Source organism: Cryptotermes secundus, unplaced genomic scaffold, assembly GCF_002891405.2.
Source record: "Cryptotermes secundus unplaced genomic scaffold, Csec_1.0 scaffold40, whole genome shotgun sequence".
Taxonomy (NCBI): Eukaryota; Metazoa; Arthropoda; class Insecta; order Blattodea; family Kalotermitidae; genus Cryptotermes; species Cryptotermes secundus.
The window spans coordinates 1,667,075-1,693,266 of record NW_019730583.1 but is presented as its reverse complement, the minus strand read 5'-3'; the positions used below and the strand labels follow the sequence as shown (position 1 = coordinate 1,693,266).

The following is a 26,192-nucleotide window of genomic DNA, read 5'->3' as shown; positions in this document are numbered from 1 at the left end:
ACATTCGTCTGGCTAGCTTACGAACTCCTTTACCGCTGGACAACATATTGTGAACGAGGTGGTAACGGAAAATTACCAGCCTGTTGTAACTGCCTAGCTGAAAGAAGATAAGAAGAGAGGGCAGAGCCACACTTCCGAAAGCCTATTGCATCAGTCTGCCACGTGACATCGCGCTATGAATACTCACTGTTTTCACACAAGTGCTTTTTCGACTTCACGTTTCATTTTGTATGCGATGGATGGCAAAATCGAGCAATGTGTCTGCATCAAGTTCCGCGTGAAACTCAGTAAATCCGCTACCGAAACTCTCGAAATGCTTCGTAAGGTTTTGGAGAACATTCTTTAAGCCGGACAGGCGTTCTTGAATGGCATCCGTGTTTCAAGGCCGGTCGAATGTCAGCTGAAGATGACGAACGTTCTGGGCGACCAAACATCAGCAAAATGACAGAAAATGTTGGAAAATTTCGAGAACTCATCAACAAAGACCGTCGTGGAACAATCCATGAGCCCGCAGACACCGTTGGGATCAGTTACATAGTTTTGAACATGCGCCGCACTGCTCTTTCATCAAGACAACGCGCTCGCCCACGCGTCCCTGAAAACCACAGACTTTGTGACTAACAACAACATGGTTATCGTTCCTCATTCTCCCTACACGCCAGACTTAGCTCCTTGTGATTTCTCTGTTTACCAAATTAAAAACGAAACTGAATGGACGACGTTTTGAAACAGTGTCTGATATCCAAAGGGAATCGCAGGTACTCGACAGCATTAAGTAAAATGACTTCCATATTGCTCTCGAAGAGGGGGGGTAAAAAAGCTAGAATTTCTGTATACGTTCCCGAGGACATTATTTTGGAGATGGCAGTCGAAAATGGGTCATTTAAGCCAGCATTTCTGTTTTTTTACACAGTCCGGGAACTCTCCGGTACACCTCGTAACAGGAAGAACATTAAATAAGAAAAATTGGATACATCTAACTGTTCTCCCATTTTATCAAAACCTGTAACACGAAATACTTCTATAAGTACAGTTAAACAACAGATCACCAACAATGTAACATGTGATCAATATGTTGCCTTTCCGTTACACATCATTTTTAACTTACTTTCAAGCGAATTTCGTATTACAAAATGTTTTATAAAGGCACGAAACTAATTCTCGAAACTGTACTTACGCTGTGAGCTGGAGCGGCGGATGATATTCTCCAGAAATGTGTTTTGTGGAGCAACAAGCCCTCGGCGTCCACCCGGCATGCTGACGATGGCGTCACACTGCTACCAGCGTCGTCTTCGTCAAATTTATGAGGCACTCGATCACAGAGGGCGTCGTGGCATTACACGGAAGTCTTAACTGCAGATTTAATTGTTGTATTTATCACTTTTGCTAATGGAAATCCCGGACTAATAGACGACATCATCTTATATGAATAAAATTACATCGCTCATAAACACTTCAATACTTTCATTCGAGAAGCAACGCGCGGTGAGTCCCAGATTCCTACCCAGGAATATCAGTGCGCTGGAATGTTACATGATGTCAGTTCTACTTGCAACTATCATTTGTTACGTGCTAGCCACAATCCAAGTGTTGCTGTCGACGTAAGAACATCGCGAAGATTTTGTTTGGCAGGGATGAACTTCGGAACTGTCTCCTTCTTAATGACTGCCGCAGGTGACTCACCTATCGTCACTCTCACGTTCCATTGTGATGAAGATGGAGGCGATAAGGTCGTGAAGAAATCTGCAGAACACAAAAATATGACATTATCAAATTAGATATTGATTTTAGATTAACAGACAGGGTGATAGGGTTCTAACTAATGTAAATCAATTCCAGGTATGATCCAGTGGCAGGGTCCTGTGAGCACGATAAAGAAATTTTCAGTTCCACAAGGCTAGGATAAATTCTTGAGCAGACGAAGGACTGTCAGCTCTAGAAAAATATAATGTTCCATGAAATTAATTGTTGCAGCCTCAAAATTCCCTACCATTTTAATGAATTCAGCCGGCAGATAGCGAATGGCAGTCCCAGTCAAAGATTTGTCTACTGTCGTCGTAAGTTGCCATTACCTCGCTAATACAGCGTCTACAGTGTATACGGGTATGAAAATGATGCTCCTAGTGATACTGAAACAAAACCACGGATATGCAAAATCGCGGATAAGAGAAGCTATGTATATTGCGCTCCTTCGAATAATTATGGAGTAATGTTTCATATCACGTTCTCGAAAAATTCCAGCCAGCAGTTTCAAGTTTAAGACGGACTGCTTTCACTTAATTCCATGGATCAGAGTCTCGTCTTCTTCCTTCGTCAGAATTAAACAGCTGCTCACCTGGTCAAGAAATTTCCCAACTTTTATCAACAGGTCCATCATTGTGTTCATACAGGCTCAACATTGCTCCGCGTCTTGGGCCAGAACAATTCAACCCGCATCAACGTATTTTCTTTCTTTAAGAACTTATCTAATATTACTTTCCCATCTATGCCTAAGCCTCCCAAGCAGTATCCTCCCTTGGGGTTTTCATCATTCGCCAGTGCATTTAGGATCTACGGTTTCAGCGACAGAAGGACTGCCTCCAGGAGCTACAGATATCTAGCAATATTTGAAAGCAAGAACTTCGCTAACTTCTCTAGACGTCTTTTCTGTAACGCTCAGCAAAAGAGCTAAGGAAGTTTCTAAAACAGAATACCTGCGCCAAATTCAATACACTAAGAATTCCAGCTACGATGAGGGACGTAAAAAGGATCTAGAAATGGCCGAGTGTTCATATCTTACTTATTCCTACGGGATAAAACGAAACCTCTTACTGCTCAGAGATCTAACTCTTCCCTTGGGCGGAAATCGAGGGCGATCGTATCAAGTTTAGAACCCACTTAGGCTGTAAGTGATATTTCATTTTATCATGTATGTGGGTTTTATGTAGTGTCTTGAAGTTATAAGCGCAATCGGCGTAGAAACTAGATGATGCTAGCAGATGCAATGACACGTCCTTACTGCGATTTAATAAAGTTCTTGACAATAAAAGAAAAGAGTGTGGTTTTCGAATTGCGAAACTTTTGCAGGGTAGGTACAGGGTTTCCTGCCGCCTACAGACTGAGGGTGACAGTTATAGCCACCAGGCTTTCTGCAGCATGACACTGTCATCTCGACTCATGGGTCAGACTCAGTCGCTGCACAAATCTGTGGACAGAGGGAGCGCCATTTCAGTCACAGATCTTTTCTGTGCGTTACTTCATGCTATTTTTTCCATCCCGACTGCACACCGTAGAGTGGATGAATGAGCTGGAAAGAATTTTGAAAAAAAGCGACTGTGGCCTGATCTACGTACTGTCTGAGGAAGTCCATGAATATATGATGCAGGATAGTAAGCATCTCGTCCGAGATTGGAACCGGTAACCTCCAAATAAAATTTTATAGAGTTACCGATACGCCAACCGGCTTGGTCTCAACCTTTCATATTCTTATATAAAATTGAGCATGCTAATAAATATGGGATTTCGTGTCTATTTCAAATTTTTTTTATCGGTTTATGGATCTTTAAATTGCTTAATAATCCACTTGAATTTAGCCTTAAAAATTCTGTATTACGTGAGATCCCAGGTTCAAACAGAAATTAACACAGAATCGCTGTTTGCGAAGATGTGACATCATGTAGCCTGGTAGAGGGTACCGTCATATCAGATGAAACTGCTACCTCCCCTTCAGGGTGTCTATTCCGAAGATCGGAGTAGAAACTTCTTCCGAGACTTGCAACTGCCTAAAATAATAATGTAACTTTAAATTAGCTTATACGTATTTGTATTAAATAGTACCGTGTTGAAATGTAAATAGCGCTGTTAACGAGGATTTCTAATTACACTCAGAAATTTTATGTGGGCGTACTGCCCTGTCACAATGCCACAGAGCACCATTATGATTTTATAGCGCAGAGAGGCAAGTGTCATTTGCAACACTGTGATAATACTACAGGCAGTCATGCGTCTCATAATCTCAGAAACTGTGTAAAAAGGTAAAGGTAAAGCTACTCATGTAAGAGGCCGTGGAGGCTCACACATCTTCTAGACAATCGACTCAGATTGTGGTAAGGTTGTCAGCTTTACGCGCCGGAACCTTTTACAGTCCAGGAAGATTCCTTGTACTCATATCTGTTAGAGGTTGTGTCACCTCAGGGCCATATTGCGACTGGAAGGATTACGTCAATCGAAAAATCCAATTACCTCATCGGGAATCGAATTCGCGACATTCCGGCTTGTAGCATAGTGCCCCAACCAACTACGATACAGTGTGCCCCCAGGAATTGTAAATATGGAAATTTGAAGCAATTTATTTGAAGCGACATGAAACTACTTCGCTATGAATTTAATTTAATTTTTCCATATGAATGAATAAAATGTAGTAATTTTTTCACGTACAAGAAAACTGTAGTCTTCTATACTTAAAGTTAACCATTACAAGACCTGTTTATGGGATCCTAACATCAGCAATGTCATTTCAATTCAATGTCAATTCTTCGAAGAGCCAAATTATTTGTTACATAAAATGTCGTAATATTAACTTCCCCTGCTTTCTCCAGCATTCTTCGCCAGTCCTACATAGCATCAAATGATACGTCGAGTTCACCTTTTAACGCCATTTCCCATGAAAATCGCGTAGAATCAGTCCACCGTTAACCATCTTCTTATATGGTACACTAAACTTCATATATATCCAAAAGAATATGTTATCAGTACTCACAGAATAGACTCGATACACTGAAACAAAAGACTCTTCGTTAATTCGTGACTTACTATATAATTTACGTTCATGCAACATATTAGAGCTCGACAATTCATTGTCATAATGAGCTCAAATTTTGTACTGAGAATAAAGAATATCACACTGAATGGGCCCATATGTTTCGGGTTTCCTCGTGTATGTGACATCTGCAGACAATACAGTACAGATCTGTGTATGTGAGACGGAACCTTGTCTAAAAGAAAAAGTCGGGTCTTTGGCGGGCTGTAACAGTCCTTTCCCAAGTTACGTCCGCCGGCATGACGTAACATCGGCTAGCCATTGCTTTGCTATTCATCTTACAGGATCGACAGGAATAATTTATGAAGCGTCTCCGATCGAAACACACTCTGTATGGTTCTGCGACGAAAACCAATGGTCGCCAGACAACTAGAGCATGCGCAAGCAGGTCGACAGCATGAGAGCGCCCAGATATTCTGGGGACTCAGATCTGTATAATTCATCATCATGACTTCATATGTTCAGGGCACGAAATTCAACAACGGATAGCAGCTTGGTGATGTCTGTTCACACAATGATCTTTCACATGACTCATTTCTCAAACCAAAATTCGGTCTCTCACCCTACGGAAAAATTACATTGTAGGTGATAATTACTGTAGTCTGGGATGTCATGGCGTATATTCTGGTAGATCGTGAACGGATAGCGGTCTATCAGACTACACTGCGTCAAATCCCACAAAACAATACTATTCATAGTTACAGGTATGAGTTGACAGTTGTGATCACTGTATCCATCACTCCACTCAGGTCTGCATATAATTCCTTGTAGGAAGTGCTTCACAACGATCATACAGTGTGTACACATTGCTTCTGGCGAGCATCTTTCTAGTCCTTCGTTTCCCGCCATTTCGCGAGCTGCAGTTGTGCCTACTCCAATAGTCTGACCACTTTATGCTGTTTTCTTCCATGAAATCATCAACAATTCTGAAGAGTTCTTTTGTAGTTGCTCGTCTTTTTATAGGTTTGCAGAAAAGCATGTCTTCATTTACTGTTGTACCTTCAACACATCGCATGTAAGCTATCGAGTGATCAACTGCACTACAATCAGTTGCTTCGTCAATCTGTATTGAGAAACCTTTGTGTCTCGCCTTCTCAATCCGCTCTTCTTCTCAGTCTTCTGATGTATCAGCAATCCATCGAGAGACCGTGTTATCTGAGAGCGGCATATTACGAAGCTGCTGTGCATGCAACAGAAGATGGTAAGCTAATTCTACTTTTGTGTCTTTCCACTGTGTGGATGTCGGAAGTGTTGCCGACGTTCCGGAGCTACATGTTCTCACCATCCTCAGGTGCCCATAGTATGAGTCAGAATTCATGTCGAGACCTACGGGGGAATGGGGGGGGGGTGAATGCCCAATCCAAGACAACAAGGAACGCAGAGAGGAAAATGTTACCAAATACGGCGCGCTTTAGAGCCACCGAATGCACCAATAAACCAACAGCAACGCCTGGCACACGTTCAAGTGCCCACTAAGCACAGTGCTGCTTTACGTCCTCCGTCGTGGGTCATGCCGTGTGGAAATTTGCGGCGGTATCCTCGTTAGCCGATCTGACGGAAAGATAATTTCGCAGTTCCCGCTCTTTCTTCCATGCGTCTCTTGGATCAAAATCTATATACGAACACACACTCATTCTATTCATCGCGACCCTGAAGATAGAAGCAACACGTACTTCTGAGCTGATGACAACACTGTCATACATGAACACTCACACACACTCTCTATTCACCGCGACCCTGAAGATGGAGGCAGCACGTACCTATAAGGCCATGCAGCACTGTCATACATGAACACTCAGATACACTCTATTCATCGCGACCCTGAAAATAGAAGCGTATGGGGAGTGAATGTATAGAACCATATTTTCTTGGCCTCTGCACTAGCTGGAGATGAGTGGCAAGCTTCACGCTCCTGCCACTTTACCCCCGGTACCCATTGGATAGGAGGTTGAGTGAACCCCAGAGCCAGTCCGAACGATGTGGTCGTCCAGCCCGTAGCTAGTCGCTAAACCGGCTACGCTCTTCCGGCTACTACAGGCCTAGAGAAGGTCATTAAATAATGGAAAAAATAATTCTTCTTCTTCTTCTGTGTAACTGCGCACAGCTAATGAAATTTAATGAAGACCGTTAATTCATTATACTCTTCCGCAACATCAGTGAAGCTCACTGCTTCAAATCATCAACCTCCTTATCGTTCAAAAAGAAAAGCAACAGACATTCCTCACAACGGATGCCGCATTACCCCACCATTCAACGATTCTACTTTATTCAGGCTTGTTTTATATTGTGATGTCCTTAATTATGTAAGTTTTTAAGTGCGGGATGATTATCAAACTGAAAAGTATGGAAGAAATTGGCCGTTGCCTATTTACAGTTGTATCAATGCACTTATCGCTTGGGAAGGACAAAAATCTCCAATAGCTTCAAGAAGACTAGGATGTATACCCTTTAGAGTTTTACAATGAATAGCGCGAAGGTTACACAGAAAGTAGTGTCTTTCTTACTGAAATCATCCACTTCAAATTGATATCACATCATTTACTTGCTTTTTTCGTTACGTCAACTGTCACACGCAGCGCATCTTCTGCGGGTTACATTATACACAACACTGTCAGTACGTAGGCTATACAGCATCGCGTATGAGGATGTCAGATGAACTCGAAAGGACTTGGAAGGAAGTGGTCCCGGCATTTGCGTGTTGTCACTAAGGAACACAGCCAGAGCCCTCAGTGGGGATGGCAAGGGTGTTCAGATATTTACATATATTTGTATTTATTTACTTATTTTTCTCTGCCTATTGATTTTGACGGAATGTCACGGAAATCTGTTGCACGAGAACAAGCTGAGAGGATCCGTCCACAGAAGAGGCCGAAGTGCAGAGTTGGAAGTAATGTACGAAATTGGGTTGAATTCCCTGCACGACATTCTAATAAAGTGTCCGCAGTTTTTAGAAAATCAAAAAAGAAAAATACTTGAAGTATTTTTTGAAACCGAGAAGAACGAACTGTTTTGTTTCTCCAGTCTAGAGTGGCAGCGAAAGTCTTTTGTTTACAGTTTGAGGCCTGAAGAAGGGGGAGAGGGGGGAGAGAGAGTATAAAGTGGGGGAGACAGTGATAAGCACCACATTCAACGAGGGGAGAAGAAATATATCCTTGCTTTGAGAGTTCTTAGGCAGTGCCTTCTCGTCTTTCAGGAGGCGGCACGTTTAAATGCGAAAAAAAAAAAAAGTTAAGAAATGAAGAAGGTCTCGATCACATTGCCCCCGCGGTCTAAAGCAAGAAATGTCCTCTCCCGCTCAAACACTGGGATCGTGGGTTCGAATCGCATTGGAGGTATGGATGTGTGTCTGTGTTGTCCTGTGTAGGTAACGGCCTTGCGTCGGACTGATGCACCTTTCAGGGAGCTGTATCGGCTGTCTACGAGATTCACAATTCATAATTAATTCCGAACAGGAACAGGCTAGGCAGCATAATCCGTAAAGCTGGAAGTTGTAGTTAAGAAGGTAAAGGTATAGAAGTGAACTTATTTTTTTTATTGTTAGTGGGGGTGGGACTAAGTCCCTTGTACTGCGGCCACTTCTGGCCTATTGTACCAGCCCCAGATGATAGGTGAGGGTGATTGTGGAGCAATTGGTGGAATGAAGATTAGCAGGGGAAACCGAAGTACTCGGAGAAAACCTGCCCCTGCGTTACTTTGTCCACCACAAGTCCCCCTTGACCAGACCCGGGATCGAACCCGAGCCGCCGCGATGGGAAGCCAGCGACTAACCGCTTGAGCTATGGCGCGGCCCGAACTTCGTTATAAGCACAAGATAAAGACGAGTAAGCGCTTTACTGTGTATGATCGTAATTTTGATGTTAAAGTTGGAAGGGCTGCATTGGAGCGAAGTTTTGATTATCGACGGGGTGGGGGCAATGTGAAACATGCCGTGCAACGTGGAAGTTGGGTAATAACTCAGCATTTGCTCTATGATCGAGGAAGATCAAGGAAAGTCTTGCCAGCAGCCCGGCATTTGAACGCAGGAACGTTATTCCTTACCTGTGCTCCTGCTTTTTACAGTTGCCTTATGAATGATGCTTCGTTCGATGAGTAAGGAAAGTTTTCATATCACATGTGAAATGAGAGTACATACAGAGCGTCCCAGAAATCAGCACAGAAAATTGGAGGATGTGTGCAATGGCCCAAAACAATTCAAATACTTTACATAAACATGGGCTCGTAAGTATTCCGGTAAATGACTGTAGCCATTCGAATGTGTTCCGGCAAACGTAAGATAGGAAATTCGGTTGTACATGGGGGTATCCTCAACCTATACTTCCGAAATGTTTCACGATTCACGCCCTTGCACATCGCATCAGAGGGACCGGTGCTTACCCGACCACCTGCAGGAGAACACGGAAGACTGTGGACTGCACGGGCAGTTGATGTGAAAGAGCGCATACTGTGACGCATAGAAGAGAATTCCCGTACCAACATTCATCGAATACAAGCTGCCGCATATGTTGTTTGCAGAACAATGTGGTGGGTTCTCCTGCAACCTTTGCCGTACCCGTATTATCTGCAACTGTACAAGCTCTAAGTCTGCTTGATCTTAGCCCAAGTCAAGAATTTTGCCGGTGTTTGCTTCGACAATGTAGTGACGATTCCTTCTTCAGCAGCCATGTACCATTCACCGGCAAAGCAGACTTCACAAAGAACGGCATACTAATGTCCGCAACAGACACATCTGCAGTGACACAGATCCACACAGTGCAATTCAATAACGGAAGTCATCAAGTAACGTTTGGGCAGGTATTGTGGGGCAACACTTCGTAGGCTCGCATGCTTTGTCTCATAGACTCAATGACGTTGCTTACCGACACAATTTGGAGCACATTATGATTCTTGATACCGTCCCGCTCGATATGCGGGGAAGCGCGTGGTTCATGCATTAAGGGGGCCACAGCACATTTCAGTTACGCCACCAGAAATTATCCTAAGACTACCTCACTAGGCAATGAATAGGAAGGTAGGGACCAGTAACCTGGCCAGACCGTTCACCAGACATGAATCCCCTTGATATATTCCTTCGGGGACATCTATGTGATGCGGAGTACCCTTCAGCGGTGGATAGTGCAGAGGAACGTCTGCAGCTGTTCGCAATACTCCTGCAAATATTCAGCGCGTCAGTCAATCCATGCATCTTCAGGCCGAAGCTTGTGTGGCGTGAAAGGCTAATATTTTGAGCACCTACTTCAAACTTAACAGCAACTATTACCTCCTGTGAATGGAACGTAACACTGAATTGTTTAATTTCTTGAAAGAGATCCCATTTGCTATTGAAAACGTTCTCCTGACAATGTTTAACCCAATATGTACTGTCATATAACATTAAGGCTACGTTTGCAACTGAAGTTCTGTTACTGCAGCCAACAACATGGTGACTGTGTATTTCACTGTTGAATGGGGAAGGCGGTAGCGATATGAGAGAAGTAGCCATTCGTACTGTCCACTCTAAGCTCAAGTTTTCTTCAGAAGTTCAGAATTGTGCCCAGCATAAGTTAATTTCGTAACCACAGTTCTACTGTTGCCGGAACACCTTCGAATGGTTCTAGTTCTTTACCCAATTATTTCAAGACCCATATAAATATAGTGTTTTCATTCGGGCAGGGGGGGCATAATGCACACCATTAATTTTTCTGTACTTATTTATCAAATTTTCTATATATTTCTTGTTAAAATTCTTGAGTTTTCGCAATACTTTTAAATAATTCCCGAAAATTTTTGAGCGGTTATTTCTCATCCAGCTAAAAGTTTATACAAAAAAAATTTAAAAATTCAGTTCATAACCGACTGAAAACATACTGCACGTCTGCTAAATTTGAATTTTCCTCGGATGTAATTATGAAAAGTAGCCTACTGTATTTTTAAACACCTATCGAAATCCACGACGTCAGATAAACATTTACACGGTGTCAAATTACGGAAGATGGTGCTGTGTGTGAAGGTAATTATGTAAAAAATAAAACACAAAATTATTATGGAATTCAAATTATGCTTAACTTTTAACCATTTTTTATTGCTAGTGGGGTGGAACTAAGTCCCTTGTACTGCGGCCACTTCTGGCCTATTGTACCAGCCCCAGATGATAGGTGAGGGTGATTGTGGAACAATTGGTGGAATGAAGATTGGCATGGGAAACCAAAGTACTCGGAGAAAACCTGCCCTAGCGCCACTTTGTGCACCACAAATCCCACTTGACCAGACCCGGGATCGAACCCGGGCGGTGGGAAGCCAACGACTAACCGCTTGAGCTATGGCGCGGCCCTTCAGATCACCTTAAGTAATAATGGAGAATTATTTTCATTGAAAGAAAGAAGTTCATACAGATCTATATCACACTGCACCCCTTTGTGTGGGATAGCGACTAGGCTCACGGTAACGCTGTGCTATACGCGTGTCCTTCAAACTTCTGAACCAAATGACCGATTTTCGAGGAAATTGATATGGAAGAGTCGCCTTCGGAGGACACCCCACACTTGTATATTATGATTTCATATAATCAATAAAGATACGCCGAGCAGTTTGGCCTAGCGGCAACGCTATGGACTTGCATTCAGGCGGTGTTCGGTCTAAATCCCGGCCTGAACACCGGATATCCCAATTCAGGTTTTAACCCCCTCCTCGAAAATGCCGAAATAGTACCCCGATCAGGATACGATCGCTTCCTTCCCAATCGTTTCCTCATTTTACTCATCGGTTATTCTTCTGTTCGACGTTATGTGGTCTGAACTAATGGCACCGTTTGTTAGAGCCCACAAAAACTTCCAACATTTGCATGAACTTGCGAAAGGGCACTGGCAGCATTGAAACGCAACATGTCTTCAAATCGTATATGACAGCCTAATATGTCTTCCAAAATGTATAACTTTGCTTTAGAAAATATTTTTGAAAGCTGTAACAAAAAAATGTTGCCCTGATGATGGTCCACGTGTGGCCGAAACATGTTGTAACAAAGAATGAATATTTAAGTTTAATGACATTTTAAAGTGAATTTGATTGGTTTCATTTTGGTCCCTCACACTAACAGTTACAATTATAAAAGACAAATCCGTCTAATGTGACTATTTCAGTTTTCTCACTTGATTGACAACTGCTGTGATAGTGGTTTCAAAAAAGTGTTTGGTGCCTCTGAAGATGATCCAAATGGATCGAAACATGTAAGGCTAGTGAATCATCGAGTGAGAAAACTGAAATAGTCACATTGGACGGATTTGTTTTTTATAATTGTAACATTTTAAAGTATTTAACAAGCACTTTTAGTGTATTAAATATATTTTAGTGTCTTTTATATAAGGTCATTGTTGTATTACAGACGGTATACTTACGATCTAAAAATGCTGTTAACATCAACTAGCCGACATGCGAAAATTCTTACAGTACCTCTGAGTTTGATAACGATATAATTAATTAACCACTGGAGGGAGGGATGTTAAATTCTGTATGAGGATGGATTATGAACATACATTTAACAGAGAAGCACATATGAAATATTCTTGTGAAACAACTATTTACTTGAAAATGGCTGGAAAATTTGAGGTTATATCCAACAAATTTAACGTGGATATCATCTACGCTTACATAAAAATATGAAGATATTAGTAAGATGAGTGTAAAATATTTCACACTTAATTCTCACTTGAGTAAGATTCGATCTTGGGGCCATCTACGCACTACTCAGCCACGCAAACCCGCGAGATAAGTCACATTAAGTCCTTATATTATAAACAAGACAAGACTTGTAGCACTGAAAGTCTGTGTAGAAGGGCTGAAAATATGTGCAATAGGAATATAAGTCTCTGTAAGTAGGGTTCAAATTATTTGCGGCAGAGTTGAAGTCTGTGTAGTGGGAAAACAAGCTCCATTACTTCTGAAGTTTACGGAATGTGTTGCCTCCATCTTCAGTTTATACCTACCAGTATACGTGGTGCTTGATCCCAAAAGATATTAGTCTTCATAATCACTGCCGTGAGAATCTCAGCTCTCAGATTTATTATTTCTGTCTCGAATTTCTTTTTTATCTTTGAACCAGCGAAGCAATTAACATTAATGGAAGGAAACATGGCTTCTAATAGTAATTTCTGTGGATTTCTTTCCCATACTGTCAGTATTTAGGCTCTATACGGTTGAGTGGTGCCGGTCACAGTAGCCGAGCGGTCTAAGGCATGCACTGGCTTCGCTCGCTTGGAAACCGAGATCGCGAGTTCGAATCCCACTCAGGGCATGGATGTTTGTGTGCGTTTTTCTGTGTTTGTGTACAGGTAGAGGCCTTGCGACGAGCTGATCACTCGCCCAAGGAGTCCTACCGTATGTGTAAGATCTAGAAAAACCGAAGTGAACGGAGTTCATGGAGGTAGGCCTAGGCCCACTGGGGCTGTAGTGCCAAGGGGGGGGGGAGAAAGGTTGACTGGTAAGATGACTGATGAACTGGAAATTATTTGGAAGAGAACGGCCGTGTCCTAATCGAAATAATATCCTGGGGTTATTTGCTGGAGTGACTGAAGGGAATCAGTAAAAATCTCATTCAAGATCGTCGATTTCCCGTTAGAGATTCGAACTAAGGACCACAAGAATACGACTCTAGAATGTAATCTCTAAGGCAATCCGCTCGGTGGTTCGAAGTAACTGGTATAAATAGTCAAGTCAAAACGATGACCTGTCAAATTGGTACCTGTATATTCGAGCACAATAAAAACTGAATGAAGGAAACGCCAGTAAGGTGACGCCAGCACTGACTAGCACAAAAGCAATCAGTTTGAAAAATACTCACTCGGCATGCAATGTTGGCTGTGGTCCCGCTGCAACATGGCTTCGCACACACTTCAGGTGCCATTCACTTTGCTGCTAACAACAATTATTTTACTTCACACGGTCAGGCTCTAAGTGTCACAGTGCTCAAAATGCATGTCTGAGCCTTACATTATTTCTTAATTCAAACACAGTTCAATACACGTGATTACTCCCACGCTCCTGTCTGTCCTCATGCTTGGAGACATTCATCTAGTCTGAAACACACCACCGGAATTGTCGCTTCTGTCAAAGCGGGTCGAGAAATCGACCTCATCTGTTCAGTACTTAGCTACTGCAGCGCCACTAGGAACCGACGGCAAACAATGGAATCATACTGCGCACATGTCCTTTCCCTACCCTTCCAGGCCACACACATACATACTTTCACACACCCGAACAAATACACTGGCCTTCAATCCCTTAAATCCCCCAAAAATCCTCTGCTGCCCTCCAACAAACCCAGCCAACCAGTTTCCACTAAAGGCAGACGCGCATGCTTATAATGTTATGGATCGCCCGTCTGTCATTCCCTGAACAGCCAGCAAGGACGTCTCTCTCCCCTCCAACCCGTACAACTTTTCATTCCAGTATCAACCCTTCTATGGAGTAGAAGACTTCAATTATTCAAATACGGCATATTGCAGGAAGTGAAGTAGTCACTGTGATTAAGCCTCATGCCACTAAGACACGAATGGGGGAAAATGATGTAAAGCTCCGCGAATTCGTAACCTCGGCTTTCGATGAAGGTGAATGATCAACTTTACTCTTCGGCCTCTAGCTCTTGCATCTGATTTCCTCCTCTCAAACACACGCTTGTTAACGAGAGTATGAATGAACACGGAGTAACTGTTACTCAGCAAACAGAAAATTCCTGTTCCCAGTGGCATTTGTCAGCAGCAGACTGCCCTGTTGACAAGCAACAGGCGAGCAAGCTGGTCTAGTGGCAATGCTCAGGACTCGTATTCGGCAGGTGCTCGGTTCGAATATCGGTCGGGACACCGGCTGTACTGACTCACGATTCTAGTGGCCTTCCCCAGTCCCGGAAGGCAAGTGCCGAGATAGCAACTCTATTTAGGTCACGACTTCTTCACTTCAAATCGTTTTCAGTTCATCGTCCATCTTTCCTGCCACTCGACATTATATGGTCTAGCTACTAACACTGTCCCCTCTGCCTGTCCACCTGCTTTGCACCACGAAATTCCTTGCTCCTTGTGAGGTTACAAAGAACACTGGTCACTGAACTCCCTGCCTAACAACCAGCTCCAAGTAAGAGAGTTTACGTGAGCGGGCTAGTCGTTCAGGGAGACAACCACTGATCTTAACCTGAGCCAGATACGTTCAGTCAGCATCGTCGCAACCTGCTTCCCCAAGATGTGTTTAAACAGTATCCTCCCACCTGCTGTTATGTGCATGAAATGAGAAAAAAAAAACTGACCGGAAAATCAGTTTTATTCCAGACAAGATTTGCGAATCACCCCATGCGTGCTCCATTTCCTACCCATTTTATCCTCTAATAATTTCATGAACAGCATAAACCACGAAGGCTATCATTATGCAGGTTTGCGATTTCCACCTGAGACGTGTAAACGTGCGAATTTGTGTTGCGCCGGTCAATCGAAGCGTCGCTTGGGTAAAACTAGGGATCTAACGTTCATAACGCGCTGACCACATTGGTAGATATTTCGCACAGAAATCTGTTTAGGGTAAGGCAGGGCAAGATTGCGCGTTTTACTTTCTCGAATATGAAGGTAACAAAATTAATAGTCACATAACATTACCTTAAGAAATATACTTTATTTTTTATTTCCTATTTCACACTACGTATAGGATCTAGGCTTCGAATGCAAATGGTCATCATCAGGTGATTCACACAAATAAGCCAAACATATGTAGACTGCCAGCACAATTTTTTTTAAATGTGATGTATAAAAATAAAGGTAAAATTGCCCCTGTATTTAACTCATGAAGCACTACGCCTTGAAGGCGTATGGTGGAGTGGATGTCTAGATCCATATTTTCTTGACCTCGGAACTAGCTGGAGGTGAGTGGTCAGCTTCACGGCCCGGCCGCTTTACCCCCGTCGAAAGAGCCCCCGGTACCCATTGGATAGAAGGTTGGGTGGACCCCAGAGCCGGTCTGGACGACGTAGAGAAGAGAAAATTCTTGACGCCACCGGGACTCGAACTCCGACGCCTCAGTCGTCCATCCCGTAGCCAGTCGTTATACCGACTGCGCTATCCCGGCTGTTCGATGTAAACAAATATAGTTAGAATAATAATAAAACATATCGGGTCCAACTTAAGTTCCCTACATGAGTACACGACGGTTAGCTTTTGTCCAAACATTCCGAACATATATTCTCCAACTTATGGATTATCACATATGTGGTATGAAAATTTTTGTGGCCGTGAAAATATATGCCGATATGTTGACGTAATTGCACTTTTCAGCCTTTCTGAGGAGATTTTAGCGCCGTCTGTCTGTCTGTCTGTCTGTGTGTACGTAAGTGCACCTCTCTAGCGGCTCAGCTTTGAGACGGATTTTATTCATATTCCACAAAAAGACACCTTTCACGGAAGCAAGTCGAGCAATTTCGATTAAATTTCACTAATTTATAGAGAACAGCCCCCTAAATGAGATTTCATGTGTCTTCAGGAAAATAACGGTATGCACATCAGGGACCCAACGCGTATGTTAGAAAGTGTGTGCAGTGTCTTTGCAGCGATTTTCCATTCGTAAGTTTATATTTTTACAGCGCTAATGCTGAATTCAAAAGACGTTCATTAAAAACTTTCAGTGATTTTTAGAAAATCGAATAATTGCTATTTGAGTTTAAAAAAAAAACTGTTGCAAAAATTTGAGTCTGATACTGTACAAATGCATAATTAAACCTATATGGACATATGGAGTTCAACTGTGGGGCTGTGCAAAGCCATCAAATACTCAAATCATCCAAAGGCTACAGTCCAGAGTTCTACGAACAATCACCAACGCACCCTGGTACGTCTCCAATCGGACGCTCCACAACGACCTGCAAGTCCCATATGTAACAGACGAGATACGAAGATTAGGTCTACTCTACAAACAACGACTACAAGGACATGACAACAGATTATTTGAAGAAATAAGGAACCCTCCCAACGTTGTATGGAGACTGAAGAGACAGTGGCCATCCGACCTTCCGAAAAGACAAAATTAGGTTAAGCAATAAATTCTAGCATCAACTGTGTTTAAGAGCATCGACGCTGGTTGATTCTCTACTCACGTTCCTACCTTTAACCAATTTACTTATTGCTCCTTACTGTAGTGAGTAGATTGTAAATTCGCAGAGAAACAAAAAAAATTTAGTCTTCTTCATAATTTTTCTTTGATCACGCTATGACGATGCCATAGAATGTACGAAATGGAATGGTAAGATAGATGAATGCCAAATTGAAAGGAAACGGATCATTGCATGATTAAGGCATTATACCGGAAGTCTTATGGAGAGACTGAGCAAGAACACAAAGAACCTCAATCAGGATATCCAGTTACGTCACCCAAAGTAGGAGATAGCCACTGACACCTTCTTACGGTCTGCCAACCGCCGCCTAAGACAAAGAGCGACATGGCAAGGAGGAACCGATCAAATGATTGCTACTTGACCTTCTACCATATCTGCAGGCTTCACCTGAGCGCCGCCTGACCCCCCACACAATTAAGTAGTCAGTGGTACTAGTATTCTTACATCCTTTCATGTAGCGTAGGCTTACACGCACAAAGTATTTGCAACGCTATCGAATGAATCGTCGAGGCCGATTTTTAACGCTAATTTACATGAATAACACGCATAAATGACCAATCGTAAGCCGCCACCCTCTATGCAGTATGCTACACTACACATATCCACATAAAATTATTATCAATACTCATAAAATTGACGTGATGTGCTAAAACAAAAGACGTAACTTGTTTAACGCTCAAATTAGTTCCTATGGTAACCGGTAACTTGTAATTTCAGAGCACACACTACTCGTTGAAGTAGGAATAGGTATATGGACGGACTGCGGGCTGGAAGACTCGGGTTAGATTCCCGACAATGCAAGAATTTTCTCTTCTCCACGGCGTCCAGATCGACTTTGGGGCCCATACAGCCTCCTATTCAATGGTTTTCGGAGGCTCCTTCCCTTTGGAGTAATGTGGCAGAGGCGCGAAGCTGACCACTTTCCTCCATCTAGGTCTGATGTCTAGAAAAGTGCAGCTAGTCTCATACCTCCATTCCCCCATATGTTTTCATGGAATATCTATTTATCTATTTTTATTCCTGTTGCTCCCACTTGGAGCAGGGCATCCGTGAAACGCTTCGTTTCACTTCAGTTTCTTACTTTTATACAGTCAATAAGACTCCTTGGACAAGTGATTAGCCCGTCGCAAGGCCGCTACCTACACACAAACACAGAATATACTCAAACATCCATTCTTTGAAAGGGATTCGAACACATGATCCCAGTGTTCGAGAAAACGAAGACATTTCATGCCTTAGATCGCGTGGCCATTGTGACTTTGTGGAATAGTGCTTAACAAATTAAGCACAGGGACAGCTTTACACTAGCAGGTGTATATATGAAAATTAATTTTGGTGGTAGAACCCCCAATCTCAAAAGTTTGACGGTTCTACATATTTCGAGCCTCTCTGAATACTAGAAAGTGGTTTTTGGCATGCCGCCTGCCTATCAATAATTACGTATGGACATGTGCCCCACTCTAGCGCCTGGATGTTTCGAGCGATGCTCACATTCGACATTCGAGAGTTTATTCATAATAGGCCGGACAAAGGTGAATATAAACATATGGGCCCATCAGATGGTCAATGAAACCCAAAATCGAGTTTTTTTTTCGAAAATCACTCTAACTACGTGTATTTCTATCAAACATCAATAATTTAAGAAAATAATCTCGCTAAATTAAATCCCACAGGCGACATCTTCAAGAGAACAATGGTATGTGCCGTAGGGGCTCAAATGCGAAACGTTTATTTTCTTGACACCTGCATTACACGCCACAAGAATTTCATTGTTGTTTGGTATTCAGCAACAACAATGGTCTGCCGTGCAACACTCGATTTCGTTTCCGAGGTAAGGCACACAAGAAAGTGTGAGAAACCTCTGCGCCGATTTTTATGTACAGAGAGGGATATAACCTCTAATGGAATCCCATCGTTTGTTGTTTGACTGCAACACAAGCTAATCCTACTTGCCTTCTCTTCACGACCCGGAGTTTCTGCAAAAGATTATGTTCCGTGTTTTCCACAAACTGGCAATAGACTATTGACTGACACGAACCTCTTTGTAATAGACGTGATCTTAGTAACATTTAATAACCTTGGCCACAATGAGGTACAACGTTACATTAACCATCGTTATTATCAACAATAAACATATCGATGGAACGAGCCTACAACCATATCATCAATGGTTATTGTCGCTATGCCTTTAAGGAAAATGATACATCACACAATGCTCCACGTAGCACTATTCCGCCAGACAGGCGACAAAAAAGATCCATGCCCAATAAATCCCTATCAGCACATAACAAGAATAAAACTATAACTATTAAGCAAGGGATTCCAAACTTCTTCATTTTGCGGGCCACCTGAAAATCAAGTTGCTCTCAGCGAGACGCCTTGAAAATATCAATTCCTTGTGCTGTACTTCGAACCGGGCACAGAACTTGTACAGGTCGTCTCTTCTGCATCATTTTCGACTGCCGCCTTGAGTCAGAGTCAGAATTACTTTACGACTGGCGGTTTACGGCCAATCAATTCGTCTTGGCGACAAGCCCCTTGAGACTCATGACCTGTAATTTTATTTTCCAGCGTTGCCTAACAGTGAACGTCTATTCTGACTACGTTATTCAGGCTTTCAGGTGTTCTGTCACAATATTTGTAATATAAATTACTTTAGTACGACATTTGCCCTGGATATGCAACAAAAAAATCATCCTGGATATGTCAAATGTTGAAATGTGTTGATGATTAATTGAACTAGTGTAATATCTCTCCTTCGATACACAGCATATGTCAAATTAAGTCACCTCTGCATCAGTTGCAACGAGTTCGCTGTGACGCCGATGGAGGGGGCACTTGACGTTTTCTGCGAGGTCCTAGGTACGCGCATTGCTACACCAATTGTTCAAACGGCTGTACTCGTGCTGTAGGGTTTATTTGCGATATTAGACTGAGGCTTTCATCCAGTTGCATCATATGTCAGACGCTGTGTTTTTCTCCAGGAGTCTTTCTTGGATTTCCTGAGTTCCCTCAGTTCTCTAAATCATTTTCCACAATTCGTAAGCTGTTGGTATTTTATCCGTATGGGACAGGCTCTTGTGAAGTAGGTGCTGCCATTGGTGTTCATAAAAGGGGACGAATTTGTTGAGCGGCTCAAAAACTAGTATCTTCTCAGGAAGGACCGTTTTCGAGTGCGTTAGTTGTGTAATATTAACCCACGCCTGGAATTATATAAACGATTTGGTTGGCGGTGACGTAAAGAGTACACTGAAAATAAATGCAGCATGTATCTCCGGGATGTCGGTAGACTTACACCAGAGTACACGACTTCGCCCTCCAGAAAAAAATATAATTTTCTCAGCCACAGACCTGTAGTAAATTCATTCAGACAACTGCTTCCTAAACGGATTGACAGAGCTTCAAGTTTAGTGGCTGTCACTGCGCCATCCCGCTCTGGAGACCCGGGTCAAAATCTTGGCCAGGAGACATATTTTCCTGGTTGGGGTATTCGTTGTTACCTGTTGCCCGTCTTTGCCCAATAAAATTTAAGAATATCAAGCCACAACAGCATCTTTCCACATCCTTTCTAATTCGCTACTCACTCATCATTCGATTCCATGTAAACTGAGCTATGGAACGCGCTAACTAAGCCAAGAACAGGAAAATACAGAAGGGTCTACTTTAAACCCAGATACCGCAACATAATTCTACATGAAATTGCCAAGCCTATCAAGAGAAAGGCGTGACTTGACCCCAACGAGCTGCGTGACCTTTCAGCAGCCATTAACCACGAAATGTTACTACAGTAATTAGCCCTCTCGCCCCTCAACCCCGGGGGACGGGTTAATTTGCTGGCGCGAGAAAACATTCGTTCAGGATAGGTAAGGTCCTCACAGACTGAGCTATCATGCCATCAGCATAGAACACAGCGTTAAAATTACCATAGATACAGTATGCATACTACTGGAGGGACAGCGGGTGGAAACAAGCAATACCATAATGTTTCCTCTGTTCAGTGGCACAGCACAGCGAAATGCGTGTTTATCGAAACTGTATGAATAGCCGCCATACTAAGATCTTACACTCAGACAGATTTCCTTATTTTCTGCTGTAGGAAATCTATGTTGTTTTGGTTGGTAATATAGAATATTATAATGTATTACTAATACATGTTACCGGTGTTTTAAAGCGCCACATTAATCAATTAAATTTCATCTCTTCTTTTCATACAAGAAGTACTGTTAAATATAATACCTGTACAAACGTCTTCAAATTTTCAGCGCTGATAATATCATATTATCAATGTTCCATATTACCTCTGCTTGCAGACTTCTTGTGATGAGAAATTAACCTCAGGAGATTACAATTCATACACATTTTGTAAATTATAAATATAAAACCATCAAGAGTTTTAAGAGACCTCTAGTGTTTCATTTTCGATCTGTATTTAATTAAGGGCCGGTCACGGTAGCCGAGCGGTCTAAGGCCTGTACTGTCTTCGCTCGCTTGGAAACCGGGATCGTTGGTTCGAATCCCACTCAGGGTATGGATGTTAATTTGTGTGTGTGCGTTTTTCTGTGTTTGTGTACAGGTAGAATCCTTGCGACGAGCTGATCACCCGCCCAAGGAGTCCTACCGTATGTGTAAGATCTAGAAAAACCGAAGTGAACGGAGAAGTTCATGGAGGTAGGCCTAGGCCCACTGGGGCTGTAGTGCCAAGGAAAAAAAATGTAATTAAGGACGACACCCGAAAAAATTAAAGTGGCATTCCATACCAGCCCACGTTTCTATAAACTTATGTCTCATGCACTTGTCTCTCTACTCAGACTGTATTTCCTTGTTTCTAGAAGCCAGAAAACAGTGAGGGATTAGAACTGAGTGACAGATACAGCCTCTGCTGATGATTTTAATGTAAGTAAACACACACAGATACGTATATTAGATATTAGTAGGAAGATTATGACCCCGTGTGAATGCAGGACAGAATACCTCCACCGTAGCCCTGCGCGTCGTAGAGGCGACGAAGGGGGAACCCCGTGTCTGGGGGCATAACTGGCCCACCCTGTCACTGGGGGAAATAAATATTGTACAGATACCTGGTCCTCCAGGTTGGGGGCTTGACGCAAAACTGACAGTCTTGCTCTTTAAAAAAATTATAGTTGCGAAATCCAAATAAATAAGGAATGGATGGTCTAATTCAAGACGAGACTCAAACCCAGTACCTTATGAGTACAAGTCAGCTGAATTCCGATTTGGACTAATCCGTTCCATGAGACGTTTGTGTGTTCCCTAGCACTCGTTGCCCTTCCTTGAGCGGATTACCCTTCGACTTTGAAGATGGAGGCAAAACGTCGGCAAATTTCTAATAGATAACACACCTCAGAGAATAGTAACCTTCATAGTCGCCACCAGGAGAACTGCAAATCTCAACTCATTCTATGGTCTTGATATGACACCAATAGGAAAAATTAGAGACTTGTATATTTTAGTCTTTACCGTAAGTCACATTCACTAGAACTGATCAAATTCTGCAACTAGACGGTAGGGCCAGTTGGGCCTCTTGTGACTGTTTGGAATATGTAACGGCGCCGTCGGTATGGAAACAGCAAAGGGCGAATGGCAGGATGGATGATGAATGGGAAGGATTTTGAAGCAGCTGTCTTGGGTTCTTTGAAGTTCTATCCACGAATTGTTTGGAGGGACTGCAAGGAAACCCCAGATGTCCCAGTACACAGNTGGAAATTTATTTACTTTATTTTTCTCGCTTGTCAATGATAACTTTAATTTTTGTTGGCATTATTATTAATTTATTTCCCTTATCTAGACTGTTGTATTTGGCATTTGGTTCTATAATTATTTTTGTGTATATCTATGTATTCGTGCTGACTTTGTAATTGGCCTCTGTGCTGCTAAATTTGCACATAAATAAACACGAATTGAATTGATTTATAGTTGTTTATGTGCTCAAATAAAGTACGATGAGGTCCACTGGGAATGTAGGACACGTTTGACAGATGAATGAAAAATCTGGTTGATATAACGGAAGGGAAGTAAACACCAGGAATTCTTACGCGTACACGGGAAGATAGAATTAAAATGGAACTCAGGATAGGGACCAATGTCGGGCTCTTGCAGTTACGGTAAGGAGTCTTCGGGTTGCATGAACAGCGGGCAGCCTCTTGAGTAGGTGAGCGGCGGTTTCATCTGAGGAAGACCTCTGCTCCATGCAGTTAGTTAGGTTGTTTTTCCTTGTGAACTTACGTGACGCAGATGGTGAAATCAATCAGTGTGTTCGAATAAGCCAACCTTCCCCCCCCCCCTGAAATTCGCTTATTGGAGGCTGGAGCCCAACTGGGTCCACTCGGCACGGCGGCCACTGATCACTTTGTCCACCACAAATCCAACTTGACCAGACCTGCGATCGAGCCCGGGCCGCCGCGGTGGGAAGCCAGCGACTAACCGCTTGAGCCATGGCGCGGCCTGTAAGCCAACACTAATAAAAACCTTTTGGCTTTAGGTCCACCGAACCTTCTGTGCTGAGGGCGAATTACTTGGAAAAATAAGATATTGAGTGTTGTAATGCCCTGTGGTTCGGTAGAGGTCCTTATATGTTCCCGAAGAGCAAGCCGCCTCCATCTTCACGATCCAAGAGCAAGCTAGACAAAACCCGGAAGAAAGTAGTTGACAAGCAGCAGAGATTAATTCTTTTTTCCGTTTAATCTTCGACAATGAAAATGGAAGCTATACATTCCTACGAAACGTAGCTGGATTTATACCAACCTACACGGAGTTACAACCCAGAAGAAGCTAAAATCCGAAACAGAGAGTTTTTGTTCTCACCTGCAGACCGTAAAGAAACCTGCAGCGGAGGAGTTTGTATGCAGAAGCCAATTTGTACTGATATAACGGCCCTGGCTCCACTGGTTAGTAACTGACAATCCCCTCCCCAAAGGGTTCGTGCCTGCAAGTCTTTCCTATAAAATAAGCAACGAATTCGGGGCCCTGGTTACTCCGCTTTGCAGGTAGAACAGAAATGAACTAAATGCAATATGTATAGACAGGTTCGCCGGACCCGTTCAACCGCTCTGCCTAATCTCTATTATCCATAGTAGCATGCGACATGTTTGCACAGGGTCCGTGAAGTACACGCATAATGGAGAAACATTCCTGTTTCTTTTGGATTAAATATAATACTACTGTTCTATTGTAAAGTACTTTTATTTTGTTCAGAACCGGTCAAATGTTAGATCTGCATAACTTTAATAGGAAATTAAACTACCTCCGTGGAAAAGAATCGTTGTTAAAAGGCTGGCAGTTACTCAACTAATTAAGAAATTTCTCCGTTTATGGGACCCTCAGATTCATTACCTTATTCACCGATCTCTGTCGTAAAACATTGACTCTAGTGTATATGGTCACGTTCATTTTTTTCTAAGGTGGGTTTTAATATCATACTGCAATTAACGTCTAACCAATCCACTTATCCATTCTCCTACGATTTTCCGCCTGAATTCCTTCATGACTATCTGCTATGCGTGCTACGTTCTCCGCCCGTCCCTTTCTTTTCATTTTAATGACCTAGAAATATCGGGTAAAGAGAGAAAATGCTGAAGCTCCTCCATACACAGCACCCTAGGGCCACCTTTCTCCCCCTCAAATCGAAAATCATGTTTTTACAGAACTGGCTTAATTTTTTCCACTAATTTCGCAAGTAATTAGCAGAAATGTAGCCACTATAAATTACGAAATAAATATGATCTAATAAACTGACAAATTTGCATTCACAGGGTAATGACGATACGCCCCAGTCTAAGAACCACTCAGATTACAAAATCAATTGCTACAACAACGTAATTCTTAATCCCGATTTTATAATCTCATTTATATATCGTGGGGGCACGCGATAGAGTAGTTGCTTGTGGCACTATGTTACAGCCCGGAAGGCCACGGGATCGAATCCCGATGAGGTAGATTTCTTTTTCAATTTACATAATCCTTCCAGCCGCACTGTGGCCCTGGGATCGACCCAGCCTCTAACAGAAATAAGTATCAGGAATATTCCTGGGAGTAAACGGCGGCCGGCGAGTAAGGCTGACAACCTCACCGTCATCTGTGAGCCGATTGTCTAGATGTCTCAATATCTCACAACCCTATGGGCCTCCACGGCCTGTTACAGGGATAACTTTAATTTTTGCTTTTACTTCTATTTATATCGTAACTGCAACAACACCTCAGCTCACTCCAAAACTGGATGGAACAATGGAAATTCAAAGTAAATCCTGCAAAATCCTCTCAAATAACATTTACAACAAGAAGAGCTCTCTGCCCGCAAGTTAGTATCAACAGCATCCCCATACCCATCAAACAAGAAGTTAAGTATTTAGGACTCCACCTTGACGAAAAACTAACGTGGAGAACGCATAAAAAAGCTAAGAGAAGACAACTAGAGCTCAAAACCAGAAATATGAATTGGCTAATCGACAAAAAATCACAGATATCTCTTGAAAACAAAATAGTCCTATATAAAACAATAATCAAACCAGTTTGGACCTACGGAATAGAGTTATGAGGCTGCAGCAAACCTTCCGACACAAAAATTCTCCAAACGTTCCAATCCAAAACGCTAAGAAAACTAGTTAACGCTCCCTGGTACGTATCAAACGCTACCTCACACAATGATCTAAGCATTCCATATGTAACAGAAGTCATCAGAGCATACGCGGAGAAACACAAAAACCGGACCACCCAAAACAACGACCAACTAATAAGAAACCTCTTCAACCAACCAGCAACAGAAAGAAGACCAAATAGAATGTGGCCAGAGGGTCTCATTAGATAAGCACCAGAGAATCATCGGAGGATGATGCCTGCTTCAATATTACACACACCCATCCCTTTTACTAATTACTCTACTTATGTATATTGAGTAGCTTGTAAAATAAAATAAAAAAAATATATATTGCACATAATACACATTTTGTTTGTTTTAGAGATCTCATTCCATAAAAAAAGTATTCATGTGGCATATAGGCAATTGGATCCAGATTTCGTAAAATGACAGTGGACTGCAGTGCAATTAGGTAGCGCGTTTCTGAAGGAGCAACTGCATGAAGATAGCGAATATAGGTCGAAATATACTGTTGAAGTCATTTTAATAATAATATACCTAGGAACCATAAAAATATATACACACTTCAACATATAAAATATCTGCTTAAATATTTTATTGGTTTATCTTTGGTTGAACTTCAAAAATATCCGTTGATAACCTCTGTAACACATTTTAATAAAGTTTATGTG

General features: G+C 42.4%; 1 protein-coding gene across 5 annotated transcripts in view; it reads right to left on the bottom strand.

The window, feature by feature from the left end:
• The window catches only part of LOC111866334 (potassium voltage-gated channel protein eag), a 190,571-nt gene extending 176,255 nt beyond the window's left edge, over window positions 1–14,316 (bottom strand). For all 5 annotated transcript variants that reach the window (XM_033752204.1, XM_033752205.1, XM_023855178.2 and 2 more), the window contains exons 1-2: window positions 13,608–14,316; window positions 1,178–1,743 (exon numbers count right to left, since the gene is read on the bottom strand). In XM_033752204.1, coding sequence (XP_033608095.1) covers window positions 1,178–1,256 — 79 coding nt within the window. In that variant the 5' untranslated portion in view covers window positions 1,257–1,743; window positions 13,608–14,316. The remainder of the gene's footprint in view (window positions 1–1,177; window positions 1,744–13,607) is intronic.
• Between the last annotated feature and the right edge of the window lie 11,876 nt (window positions 14,317–26,192).